The 14,475-nt window shown below is 41.2% G+C and overlaps 1 protein-coding gene across 1 annotated transcript in view; it reads right to left on the reverse strand.

Annotated features, from left to right (window-relative positions):
* stt3a (STT3 oligosaccharyltransferase complex catalytic subunit A) overlaps positions 1-14,475 on the reverse strand; it is an 81,955-nt gene that overhangs the window by 24,624 nt on the left and 42,856 nt on the right. Inside the window, exons 6-9 of the mRNA XM_063038153.1 lie at positions 12,087-12,177; positions 9,485-9,591; positions 4,540-4,704; positions 3,096-3,276 (exon numbers count right to left, since the gene is read on the reverse strand). Coding sequence (XP_062894223.1) covers positions 3,096-3,276; positions 4,540-4,704; positions 9,485-9,591; positions 12,087-12,177 — 544 coding nt within the window. The remainder of the gene's footprint in view (positions 1-3,095; positions 3,277-4,539; positions 4,705-9,484; positions 9,592-12,086; positions 12,178-14,475) is intronic.

A 14,475-nucleotide genomic window follows, 5' to 3' on the forward strand; every position in this document is an offset into this window, starting at 1 on the left:
ATGCTAATTGATAATCACAAAGCAATCTGTTTTCATGTAGGCATAGCAAAGGTAAAGTAAGAAACGAAGGAGCAAATACAACTGGTTGGAGTTGACTGGATATGCCAACTATGAGCGATTGAATCTCAAGTACTAATCAGATGTGTACATGCAGGTGATAAGAGTTATCTAGGATGAAGCCTGTCTATCATGAGGTAAAACAATAGGCATGGTTTCCCCAGAAGCACAGAAGGTCATGAGGGAGCATGATTGAGCTACATAAACTTGAAGGATATTGGGAAAAGTTTCCAGCAGTCTATCCTATCAGAGTTTGATAAAACGAGAGGACATAGATTTAGAAGGGATCTGAAGGAGACCCTTTTCACATAGAAAGCAGTGAGCAACTGAAACACAATGCCTGAGAGTGGTGTGGAAGCAGGGTCACTGACAGCATTTAAAAAGTGTCTCGATGAGCAGTTGAATCACCCCTGTGTAGAAGGCTGTGAGCTAAAAGGTGAGGGCTAAAGAGCCTGCTTCCATGCTGTATAACCCCATCACACGCACTGTGGAACATGAACTGCACTTGTCAGTCACTTAAATTCAATAGAGGTCCTGAAAAATGAAATTACTTGACATCAGTTCTATTAAAATCCTTGACATCAGACAGGATGAGAAGCTCAAGTGTTCTACCAAGCCCAGGGTAGCCAGACCCCTGGATATGGTGTTCCAGCCAGGATTGGCTGCATAAACTTGAGGAATGGGGTACAAACATCTTAAGGGCCAGGCTTAAGCTGACCTAAAAGGTGAAGATTTTTAAGATCCTTCCATTCTATTATTCATTGGTTTTACATGAGGCATTCCAGAGCATCCTCTCCAAATTGGATGGGACGTCCAGGGGCTTCAGAAAGGCTTTTGACAGAGACTATTAAAGTCTGGCCTCCACACTAAACCCCATTCGGGGAACGGCTCAACTCTCTGTATTCAGGCAGGTGAGAATGGGCACACAATAGGTGGGCCAGACCCAACACTCAGTCCAAAGTGTTACAAATTTTCTGAACCTTCTATCAGCACGCAATGAATTTCCATAAATGAACAGCATGAAACAAGACAGTCTGCTTCAGCCAAATGGCTATCTGTAGCAAAGACAAAGATTACCCAGTGATCATCATCAAGACCTGATGAAGTTTAATATGAGAGGCACAGATAGAGTAGACAGCCGGTATCTTTTTCTCCCAGAGTTGAAATGCCTAATGTCAGGGGGCATGCATTTAAGGTGAGGGGGCTCTAGGCAAGTTTCTATCTTAGCTTTTAGTGCTTAGCAAGTGCAGTGAGAATGAATCCAGGGTCAGTGGTATATTTTTGTGTGAGGTGTGGGAACTCTGGGAGAGCGCCAATCTCCCTGATAACTACATCTGCATGAGGTGCATCTAGCTGCTGCTCATTACAAACCATATTAGGGAACTGGAGCTGCACACGGGAGAACAAGGAGGTGACAGATAGGAGGTACAGGGAGGTAGTCACCCCTAAGCTGCAGAAGGCAAGTAGCTGGGTGACTGTCAGGAGAGGGGAGGAGAAGGGAATAGACAGACTTTGCAGAGTACCCCCTGGGGCCATTCCCCTCAATAATGAGTATACCACTTTAGATACTGCTGTGAGGTCGACCTACCCGAGGGAAGCCGCAGCAAGTGGGTCAGAAGGGAGGCGGGGGGGGGGGAAGAAGAGGAGTGCAGTGGTGATAGGGGATTCCATAGTTAGAGAAGCAGACAGGAGATTCTGTGGACATGAAAGAGACACCCGAATGATATGTTGCCTCCCAGGTGCCAGTGTCTGGGATGCCTTGGACCGGGTTCACAGCAGTCTAAAGGCGGAGGGTGAGCAGCCGGAAGTCGTGGTAAATATTGATACCAACGATACAGGTAGCAAAAGGGATGAGGTCCTGAAGAGAGAATATTGAAAGCTAGGTAGCCCAATTGCCTAGCTCCCTGAAAGTGGCTGCACAGTTTGATAGGCTGCTGAAGAAAGCATATAGAATGCTTGCCTTTAGTAGTCGAGGAACTCTAGTTAGGCTGCACCTGGAACACAGTATTCAATTCTGGTCACCCTATTACAGGAAGGATATCGAAGATGCAGAAGAGGTTTTACCAGAATTGGAGGCAATGTGCAACATAGAGAGGTTGGACACATTTGAATTGCTTTCTCGGAGTGGCAGAGGCAGGGGGGAAGATCTGATAGAGGTTCATAAAATTATGAGAGATATAGAGTTAACACCCAGTATCTTTTTCCCCAAGATTGCAATGTCCAATACCAGAGGGCATGCATTTGAGGTGAGAGGGGTTCAAAGGAAATATGTGGGGCATGTTTTATTTAAAAAAAACAGACAACAGTGGGTGCCTGAAATGCGCTGCCTGGGATGGTGGTGATGGCAAATATGATAGAGGCATTCAAGATGCTCTTAGATGGGCACATTAATGTGCAGGAGTTTGAAAGATATGGACACTTTGCAGGCAGGAGAGGTTAGTTTGGCATTTGATTACTATTTTAAATTAGTTCGGCACAACGTTGTGGACCAAAGGTATACTGTACTGTTTTATGCTCTGAACCACCATATACACTCAATGGTCACTTTATTAGGCAAGCTTGTATGATCTAAGTGACTTTGACCACGGAACGATTGTTGGTGTTGGATGGGGTGGTTTGAGTATCTCAGTAACTGGGATTTTCTTGCACATCAGTCTCTAGAGTTTACAGAGAATGGTGCAAAAAACAAACAACAAAAAATACCCAGTGATCAGCAGATCTGAGGGCGAAAACGCCTTGTTAATGAGAGAGGTCAGAGGAGAATGGCCAAACTGGTTCAAGCTGACAGGAAGGTGACTGTAATTCAAATAATCACTCGTTACAACAGTGGTGCGCAGAAGAGCCTCTCTGAACATGCATGTCAAACCCTGAAGTAGACCGGCTACAGCAGTAGAAGACTCCACCTTGTTCCACTCCTGTACCTAATAAAGTGGCCACTGAATATAGCCTTCTGCCTGAGATTTCTGCCAGCGAGTTGGTGGATGTAAAGAGAGAATAAAGGAAGGAGATTAGAAGCAATATACACAGTAATACTGCACCTGTAAGCATCAGTACGGTTCCTGCAGACAAAACAACCAATCCCACCAGAGAGATGACACTCTTGAAAAGGATCTCAAATTGTTGTGGATTCAACTTGCTGCGTAGATAGTCAACAAAGGCATGGATTTGGCACAGGCCAAAGACACCCAAGGCTGCCATATGTTCCGAAGATTGGACGGGCTGTGTGGAGAGACAAGAAAACAGACTAATAAAGCTTTCCTTTATCAGATCCTCACAGCAATACAGTACATGGGCTTGTTGCATCCCACGCACAAACTACACAATATCGTACCATGGAGTTTATTGGTGAACGGCAGTGATCTGTTTTCTGGTGAGTGCAATTTTAGGGACAACAGAAGTAAAAGCTGAAACTGTATCATATTTAGAGTAAATGTACCCAGAGTCTGTTAATTATTAGAAGAGAGCGAGAGAGAGAGAGAGAGAGAGAGAGAGAGAGAGAGAGAGAGAGAGAGAGAGAGAGAGAGCATCTTATAACTGCTGTGAAAATGATTAAAAGAGTGAGTAGTCACTGCACAAGATGCTTATTTGAATTGAAAATTTAGCCTGCAATTAAGTGCATATACCTTGAAATGGGTATTTGCAAAGAAATAATTTAGATCAAGAGACCCTAGTCTTAAAATTAGACCTAGGTAATCTAGAAATGAAATCAGGAGATATTTTGCCCCACGCACAGAGCTTAGTGGATATCCTGAATTTGCTTCTGCATGAGGTTACAGATTCTGAAAATTAAGAAAAAAAGACAAGTTTGGAGATCAATACATTTTTGTTTGGAGGAACATCAATATATTTGGATGAAAGCCAAGTAAATGCAAGATCAGTAAGTATTTAATCAAAGAATGAAGCAAGCTGAGGGGTCTACTTCTGTTCCTACACCTTGATAAACTTGAACAAGAAGAAACCTGAGAGATATCAAACATGCCAAGGTTAAAATTACAGCATAGCCAAAACTAGGTAGGTACCACCACTTTTACAACATTAACTATTGAAAGCAGTAGACACTGATAATGAAATTCATTTGTTGTTTCTCTGCCAAAATGATTTGGCTTATTGGTCCAAATTAGCAATACAGGCAAACCTTATGTTATAGTTGTTCTAGTTATGGAAATTTGCCCTTACAAAATTCAGAAATAACTACCCCAAATTTTGAGATACTAAGTAAGATTTGTTCTCACAGAACTGATACTGAAATAAAAAGCTAGTACAAAATTCTGTTGTCACTTGCATTTCTTAAGGCATGAGCAAATGATGCAACTTTGCGTTACAGAAAATTGATACAGGCTGTTTTCTAGGAATGCAAACCCCACCAACAGGGAGCCTCTCTGTACATCCTTTGGGTCACACTACCCTGAATGCTAAGTTATAGCTTGTTCAAGTTTTGTGGAACTTTTTATTTCTTTAAATAGAGGAAGTAGCTTTACAAACCTGGAATCCCACAAAAGAAATCTGCATGGAGAGGATAGTCCCCAGGCTGTATACTGTACAGTACGCAACATAGATCCGGTGAGAAAATCGACCAGTCAACATGAGGATAAGTACATGAAGTGGGATCAGATTAATCAGGAAAACATAACCTCCCCAAGAGGAAACCTGAGAGATAAAAAAAAACATGCCAAGGTTAAAATTTCAGCATAACCAAAAACAAGTCGGCATGAACACTTTTAGAACATTAGTAAATTAACTTCTGTTTGTCCACCAAAAACCATGCATCTGTTTCAAGTTACAGATCAAAATAGTTGAACCAAATGGCACTTGCATAATATGGTTATCTCATTACCTTGATCATTAGTAGATCCATTAATGACTTATTCAAGACTCAATAAAATATCAAAACATAAATGCTTTTTGCAATACATCATAGCTCCAAAGCAGCCTAATATATTCTAAGAATCTCCACATTTCTAATACTAATTTTAATGGCATAGACAGATTTGCACATGTACACATTTGCACTGGTGCAATCCCATTCTCCCACTTATTTCCCTTTCACACAGCCACCAACTTCACCTCGTTCTCCTACAACCCACTTGCACTACGGGTAACTATCAATTAACCAACTAACTAGCATGTCTTTGGAATACAGAAAGAGTCTAGAACACCCAGGACACACCCATTTGGTCATAAGGAATTATACAGACACCACACAGATAAATCAGTTTAGAAACTGACTCACTGGAACTGCAAAGCAGAAACTCTAGTAGCTAGGTCACTGTACGGCTCTTAAATGCCTTTGTTAAATATGATATTGGATATTGTATCAGGGCCTGTGTTATTACCATTTCCAATCTCATTACATATTGTTAAGCTCTGAATAATTAATTTTATACCTAAAAATTTCCATGAAGTACCCTTCAAAGCAGCTAGATTATCTGACACACAGTGAGCAGTAGTCAGATTTAGATGCTGGTAATGTGATAAGTAAGATTACAGGCTCAATTTTTTTCATGACATGGAGTACAGAAGGTCGTAAAGGGTAGGGCAGCGGGGAACCTTCAATAACTGGATGCTTCTGCACCAAGATTGTGAATGAAGTGTTCTTTTACATCAATCACAAAGTGACACAGCTGATTTTCATAACCTTTTCTATACATGCAAGAAAGCTCTCCACCTGCCAGACAACCACCATCTCAGGCTCCAATCATAGAACCTCATAACATAGGTGGCAACAATATGAGCCATCAGACCAGTGACTTCCTCACTCTTTCTGTAGAACCAATAAAATTCATAAATATTCAATCAACTCCCTTTTGAAATAATTTTAAGCACTGTGTTATTTTGGGAAGAAAATAAACTGAGTGTGACCAACAGCTCGCCAAACAATACATATAGTAAATACACCAAAGTGAAGAAAATCTGACAACTGAAAGTCTCTCCATGTGAGATAGTTGCTGTCAAGCTAAATTTAATTGAAGGTTAAAGAGGGGTTACCTTGTGTTTTAAGACATAGCAGCACAATTAGGCCATTTGGCCCATCAAGGACATTCTGATCCAAGGCTGAGAGCATCAGATACTAAAATAAATTGCCATCTTGTAGGCATACAATTTCTATGTGATTGACACCATACACTCTGGAGATTTCCAATGTAGAATTCCAGTGCTATATCTGATAGTATCCACAGAATGGCTTCTTTGTTTAAAATGGTTACTGGAATTCACTGGATCTTCAGGCACAAAGTATCAATCAATATTAATAAAGAAATTATTTCAGAAAACTTTGAAATTAGACAGGCATCCACAATTTGCTTTCCAATATATGATTGATAAAGAAAATGCAAACAATGAACAGCAAATAAAATTGCTTCAATTTTTTTTTCAGTAGCTGTGTTCAGAATTTTGTCACCTATTTATGTGCATACATTAAAATGACTTAGAATCAAAAATTTTGGCCTTTGTGAAATTAACGTTTGAACTGGTGAAAATGCTGATCTTGAAAAAGCATCAGTGATTGTCATAGCTAAAGTTGTGCAGGAAGAAATCACACCTTTGCACGATTTCTGTAAATTGTAAACATGTAACTGCCAGAGAAGTCACCTGTCATTCTTTCAATAGCAGCTTGTACTTACATTATTAGTAAATTAAACTAAAAATAAATGCATTATGCTGTCTTTTACTTCTAAAAACTAAAGCAGATTTCTATATCCTTGAGAAACCCATGAAGTAGTATGATTTATCATGTCGATCAAAGTGTTATGACACCATGATTGGGGGTGTAGTGGACAGTGTGGAACGATATCAACTGGATCAGCTGGGAAAATGGGCTGAAAAATGGGAGACGAAATTTAATGCACATAAGTGTGAGGTGTTGCACTTTGGGAGCACAAACAAGACTTACACAATCTGAGGTGTCCCGTAAAATGAAGAGATCTGGGAAACATGTTTGCGTTATGTCATCTTGAATTTTACATGCGTGTGCGCGCGTGTGCCTGTAGGAAACTGATTTGGGATTAGTGCAACAAAAATGGATGCAAGTTCATTTGGATGCCTGTTAATCTTTGTGATAAATATGATTGTAACTCTGCTCATTACACTTAACCAGGTTACCAGAATTTAAAACAAGAAATATATTTTAACTGGGAATATCACACAATTAAACAGTGCCTGACTGCTTGTGTTGGTTCATGGACAGTTTACTAATTGTGCTTGTCCACTGAATATGTTGAAGTGCCTGTTCAGTGTGTGTTAGCCGTGCTTAGGGTAACACACCTCTAGGTGTGCTAGGGTAATCAGCAATTCACTGGATTTTAGAAGAATAAAGGGAGATCTCATTGAAACCTACCAAATATTGAAAGGCATAGAGTGTACATACAGAGGATGTTGTTTCCTATAGTGGGGGAGTCTAGGACCAGAAGGCACAACCTCAGACTACAAGGATGGCCATCTAGAAGTGATAAGGAAGAATTTCTTCAGTTAGACAGTGGTGAATCTGTTGAATTTATTGCCACAGACGGCTGTGGAGGATAAATGATAGGGTATATTAAAAGCAGAGGTTGATAGGCTTTGGATTACAAAGGGTGGCAAAGGTTTTGGGGAGAAGGCAGGAGAATGGGGTTGATAGGGAAAATAAATCAGGCATGATGGAATGGCAGAGCAGACTTGATGGGCCAAATGGCCCAATTCTGCTCCTTTGTCTCTTTTTTTTTTATTAAATGCAATTGTGAACAATAGCCAGATCAGAAATGCTGATCAAGTCAGCCAGTTCCCAAAGAGAACTCTGATAGGCCAATCAGATGGTTCACTGCTACTCAGCGAGAGAACACAAAAAAATCATATGTACAATTAAAAAATAGTAGAAATACTGGAGTCATGATGAAGTCTGCTGGAGAGAGACATTTATACACATGCTGTCCTCCATAATTCAAAGAGATTGAAGGATAAGGTTGCAGGGTGACAAAACGTGGCAGGAGCACTTGGAACTAAAAACTAATCCCTATCGGGAGAGAACAGCACCTGTTCTTTCCGCACTGTTCTCCAGCAGTTTAAGGACTAAGTCCAGCCAGAACTCACAAGTGCTCTTGAAAGTCAGGTATTAACCCTACCTACCAACAACCAAGCATTGCCATCCTGGTGCCCTTCATGATAGCTTATGAGGAAGCATGTGACTTCCCTCCCAGAGATGATAGGCGTTTGTGCACTCAACTCTTGAAGGCTTGGACCCCATCGTTGCAGATATTTCCAACCACAGCACCTAGAAGGCTGTTCCAAATTCTGATAGCACAGTGAAGGAAGCTTCTATCCAGTGTGTAGGTTCTCACATCAGGCAGAGAAACAGCATGAGCAGGCACAGATAAACTTGATTGTGTCGTGCGCCATCTCTCATAAGATGAAGGCAGCCATGGCGTGAAGGTCTGCAGGGCTGTGGCTGGTGTGCATTTTGTATAGAAAGTCTTACTGTCTTATGGTCTTAATGGAGGTCTATAATTCCGTAAAAGTAGCATCACAGGTAGATAGGGTCGTAAAGAGAGCTTTCAGCACATTGGCCTTCACAAATCACGGCACTGAGTACAGGAGTTGTGATGTTGTGTTGAAGTGGTAAAAGATGTTGGCGAGGCCACAGTTAGAATACTGTGTGGAATTTAGGTCACCTAATTAAAGGAAAGATATCAGTAAGATTGAAAAAGTGCAGAGAAAATTGACAAGGATGTTGTCAGGACTTGAGGAATTGAGTTGCAGAGAAAGGTTGAATTGGTTAGGACTAGAGCACAGGAAAATGAGGGAAATCTTTTAAAGGTAGTCAACATTTTGGGGGGTTATACACTGGGTAAATACACATAGGCATTTTCCCCTCAGATTAGTTGAGACAAGAGCTAGAGGTCATAGGTTTAGGTTAAATGGTGAAATATTTAAGGGGAACTTTAGGGGAAAGCTCAGAGGATGGTGTGAGTGTGGAACAAGCTACCAGTTGAAGTGGTAGATGTGAGTTCAATTATAATTTTTATGTTTGGATAAGGTACATGAATGCGAGGGGTTTGGAGGAATATGGTCCAGCTGCAGGCTGAAGATCAGGTTGACATGGATTAGATTGACCTGTTTCTGTGCTGTAGTGCTTTGTGACTCTGACTTATTTATTCATCTGGGAAAGCAATACATTGGGATGGAATCCATCCTTCCCTCTCTGAACAGTAAACAAAATAACAAAGCCGCTTCAGCCATTTCCTGGTAGCGTTTGAACAAAGTTGTGACCAAAGGTATGAATGAATGAGATAGTATATTATGAGATTCAAAAGTATCAACAAAAAGACTGATATTTGAAATAGTGATTACACAGGTCCTGCTGCAACATTCAATGACATCTACTAAAGACAGTATCTGCTCAAGTTTTGGGACAGAATTAGCTCATTCTGTCTGCCTTGGAGTTCAACCAAATGCTTACCATGTAGAAGTAGGCGATTGCACAAATAGCAGACCAGTAGATGGAGCCAGTTTTCACAGCCTTAATCCAAGTGTAGTATGTGAGTAACATGCAGAAGATAGCAATCCCTGTACAGAAAAGCATCACATTACTAAAAGGCAGTAAACTAATTTAACGGGCAACTTAAACAAATCACATCCATTTTCATTGGCATTCTTCATTGAACATAATAACTCCAGACCACACCCAAGATCCAGGAAACAAAACTTGATTTTCAAAAAACAAGAGAAAATCTGCAGATGCTGGAATTCCAAAGCAACACACACAAAATGCTGGAGGAACTCAGCAGGCGAGGCAGCATCTCTGAAAAAGAGTAAACAGTTGACATTTTGGGTCAAGACCCTTCGGCAGGACTGGAGAAAAAAAAATGGAGTAGATTTATAAGGTGGGGGGGAAGAGAGAGAGAAACACAAGATGATAGGTGAAACCGGGGGGGGGGGGGTGATGAAGTGAAGAGTTGGGAAGTTGACTGGTGAAAGAGATACAGGGCTGGAGAAGGGGGAATCTAATAGGAAAGGATAGAGAACCACAGCAGAAAGAAAAACGGGGAGGAACACCAGAGAGAGGCAATGGGCTGGCAAGGAGATAGGTGAGAGGGGGGAAAAAGGGAATGGGGAATGGTGGGGGGGGGGAAGGGGCATTACCAGAAGTTTGAGAAATCCATGTTCATGCCATCAGGTTGGAGGCTACCCAGAAGGAATATAAGGTGTTGTTCCTCCAACCCAAGTGTGGCCCCATCGCAACAGTAGGGGAGGACATGGATTGACATGTCAAAATGGGAATGGGAAATGGAATTAAAATAGATGGCCACTGGGAAATCTCGCTTGTTCTGGCAGACGTGGTAGGTGCTCCACAAACCAGTCTTCCGATCTATGTCGGGTCTCACCTGAGGCCACACCAGGAGCACTGGACAGAGTATATAACCTCAACAGACACACAGGTGAAGTGTCGTCTCACCTGGACTATTTGGGGCCCCAAATGGTAGTGAGGGAGGTGGTGTAAGGACAGCTGTAGCAGTTGTTCCACTTGCAAGGATAAGTGTCAGGAGGGAGATCAGTGGGGAGGGCTGAATGGACAACAGAGTCGTATAGGGAACAATCCCTGCAGAAAGCAGGAGGGAAAGACGTGCTTGGTGGTGGGATCCAGTTGGAGATGGTGTAAGTTCCGGAGAATCATGTGCTGGACATGAAGGTTGGTGGGGTGGTAGGTGAGGACAAGAGGGAACTTATCCCCAGTAGGGTGGCGAGAAGATGGGACAAGAGCAAATGGAAGAGATGTAGTTCAGGGCAGTGTTGATGATGGAGAAGGGAAGCCCCTTTCTTTGAAAGAGGAGAACATCTCCTTCATTATGGAATGAAAAGCCTCATCTGAGAGCAGGTGCGGCAGAGATGGAGGAATTGAGAGAAGGGGATAGCGTTTTCACAAGTAACATGGTGGGAAGAGGTACAGTCCAGGTAGATGTGAGAGTCCGTGGGTTTATAATAGACATCAGTAAATAAGCCATCTCCAGAAATAGAGACGAAGAGATTGAAAAAGGGGAGGGAGGCGTTGGAAATGGACTAGGTAAATTTGAGGGCAGGGTGGAAGTTGGAGGCAAAGTTGATAAAGTCGACAAGCTCCAACACAGGAAGCAGCACCAATAGTCATCGATGTAGCGTAGGAGAAGTGGGGGAGTGACACCAGTGTAGGCTTGGAACAGACTGTTCCACATAGCCGACAAACAGGCAGGCATAGCTGGGACCCATGTGAATGCCCATGGTTACATCTTTGGTTTGAAGGAAGCGGGAGGAGCCAAAGGAGAAATTATTAAAAGTGAGGACGTTCTGCTAGGTGGAGGGGAACTGGTTGGGTCTGGTGTCCTGGAAGAAACGGAGAGCTCTGAGGCCTTCCTGGTGTGGGATGGAGGTGGTATAACCAGGACAAGAACATTGAAACTTGCTGCTCTTAAAATATTCTATACCTGGGCAAAATTCTACTTGATCTGGCATAGATGGTAACTGTTGGCCTTTGGATAAGATGCTGATCCAAGTACCTGTTCATCTGTCCTTCCAATCAAGGTAATTAAAATTTGAGAATGAGGACAATAATTTTAAAACTGAAGCAACCTAGTGATAATGGGTGAATAACACAAAATGCAAGCAATAGATCAAGGGAAACCGGTGAGGGAATATTTACAATAGTTATATTTTGAGGGGAACCAGATAGTACAGAAACTGGTCCATCAGCCCATTTAGTCTTGTCGACCAAGATTCCCATCTGACCTAATCTCATTTGTCCAAGCTCCTCTAAACAAAGTAACACAGATATAAATGAGGGCTTCAGCAGCAGATGAGCAGAGACAAGGGCAAAGAGAGAGACACCAGGGTGGGGTGGAAATAGGGATAATACACCATTGAAACAACTTGTTTTGTGAATTTGGAGGTATGCTTTAACACTATAAGTATTTGTAGTTCATTAGCATTAAGGTTTAGATTGCTTCTTTGCACTGTAGCAATTGCTGCAGATATAAGATTAATTAAACCAATTTATCCAACACAATGAACACTTGGAATTTGCTCTTTACCTTCATTATCATAGGAGCCAGCTACTGACCGAGAGATGTAACCAGGAACTACAGCAATCATAGCTGCAGCTAACAAGCCAGCACCAGCATCCTGAAACACAATCATATTAATGCAGCACAGATTATTTTTCTTTAAAAAATTATGTCAAACACTTTAACCTTGAATCAAAATTAGAAAATACGTTAAAACTTTAGGTGAGAGATTCGTTGACAAATTTCAAGGATTTATCTCCACTTAATACACAAATCTGTCCATATGGTAATGTTTCCTGTGTCTCAAGCAGTGTTTTAATTGCAAATAGTTGCTTTAGACAGAAATAGTTATTTGCTCTTAATATAGTACTTACTCAATCTCATCAAAGTACTCATCTTAATACTGGCTGTTAAAACAGGTTACTCATCACAGTTGTGAATATTACTTGATCCACTTCTGATATTTTTTACTCATAGCAATTGTTGGATTTGAATGTTTAATTTTAACTGTCATTTCCTTTGCAGTTTAAAAATTGATTATCTGCTTGTATTTTAAGTTGCCTTTATATTCAGAACAGTTTATTATGTCTCACATGGCTATATAAAGCATAATTCTGAAAACTTCTTTGTTCTTTCATTAAGTGAATGAGTATTTTCTCATTGGTTAATTTTTACTGCAGTATTGACTAAGTTATTTCTAATTGGTTTATCCTTATCTACAGATTTGAATGGAAGTTTTCTCATTTTTGGGTATAAAAGTAGCTGTTTTATGCTAGGTGTTATATTTTAGTTTCTCTCTTCAAGTAGCAGTGACCCCTGTCACTATTCTGTTCCTGTCTTTGTTCTATCAACTCTTAATAAAAGGATGGTGAAACAACAAGTTTTAGGACTCGTTCTGCTTCTAAAAGAACCTTGGATTTAAAACACCCGTATCTAGCATAACCCACACCCTGTGCCAGTGTTAAGTGTGCGTATTATAGACCTCGCACTTTATAGCTGGTGTGGCTTTTCAACTTACTCACAGGTTAGACGTAACTTTTAAACCATGGAACTCCAGGAACAAGAAATCATTTGAAAACAATGCTAAAACATCTGAAGTTCTAACTCCCTAAGTAACGAGTTCTGTCCTAGAGCACATCGTATAGATGGACTAGCTAACATTGTGACCTTGTTGATTTTAAGCACCTCCATCAAATTTCAGGCATATCTCTCATGTAAACTAAGTAGTGCCAGTATTAGCAGTTAAGAGCCACTTTTGGGATGGTCTTTAAATCTTCTGCAAATATACCACCACAAATATTGAATGCAAGTTACACTGGACAACAAAGATTTTGCTTCCTGAATACTTTTGGGTGTATCTTATGGACTTTGGGCTGCTGTTCATGAAAATCACCATTAAATTTCCCTATTGCACGCCACTTCAGTTCATAATTCAAGTCAATTAAAACATTGCCCACAACGTAAGCTGAAAAGTTTGCGACCTTGCCCAGGTATACCTGGGCGTGCTTAGGCAGGGCAGATGCTGCATGGCAGGTCAGGTTTTAGAAAGGCTATATAAAAAAAAAAATCACACACACGCTGTCCTATGCATCGATTTACATGTATATTAGTTTGCGATCATGTTGATGCGCATGCTTTAAGTGCATAGCGTACTCATTATAATAAAGTAATTGTATTTTCAGAAGTATTTGTGACAGCGAAGTGTCTCACCAATGTTGCAACAGCTGCAATACTTTGTTATGATTGTGGCAAGTATATGCTTCAATCTCAAAGACGGAACATGGCTCCCCTTTTTAAGAAAGCCTATGAGCTCTACCTTGGGCGACCAAGACAAAGCCTGGGCTCCTCACATTTGTTGCGCAACATTGCCTGCTGATCTTAGAGCTTGGCTCAGAGGTACTCGGAAGTCAGTGCTGTTCGCTGCCCTGATCATATGACGAGAGCAGAAGAATCATGAGACAGACTGCTACTTCTGTCTGATCAGTGTATCTGATTTCTCTGCTAAAAACAAGAAATCCATTGAAACCTGTGTCGCCGTATGACAGTCTTCCAGTACCGAAGCCACCAGTACATGGAGTGTAGAGGAGGTAGATGAAGATGCCATGATCCAAGAGCCAGGAATGGAAAATGACATCGATACTGATTTTGAACCCTTTATGCCAAGTGAGCCTCACCTGATAATTCAATCTTTAGTTAACTGACCTGGTCAGAGACTTGGGTTTGTCAGAGGCACAAAGCAGAATTACTGGGTTCAAGACCGCCGTAATGAGGCACAAAAAATTCAGATTGGAGACAGATGTTTCCCAGAATAACTGATGCCAAGATTAAGCAAGGCATTTTTGTTGGTCCACAAATCAAACAGGTTATTAAGAACTTATAGTGGGACTGGAGAAAAATCGCATGGAAGGCATTCAAG

The sequence above is a fragment of the Mobula hypostoma genome, chromosome X2 (assembly GCF_963921235.1).
Source record: "Mobula hypostoma chromosome X2, sMobHyp1.1, whole genome shotgun sequence".
NCBI lineage: Eukaryota > Metazoa > Chordata > Chondrichthyes > Myliobatiformes > Myliobatidae > Mobula > Mobula hypostoma.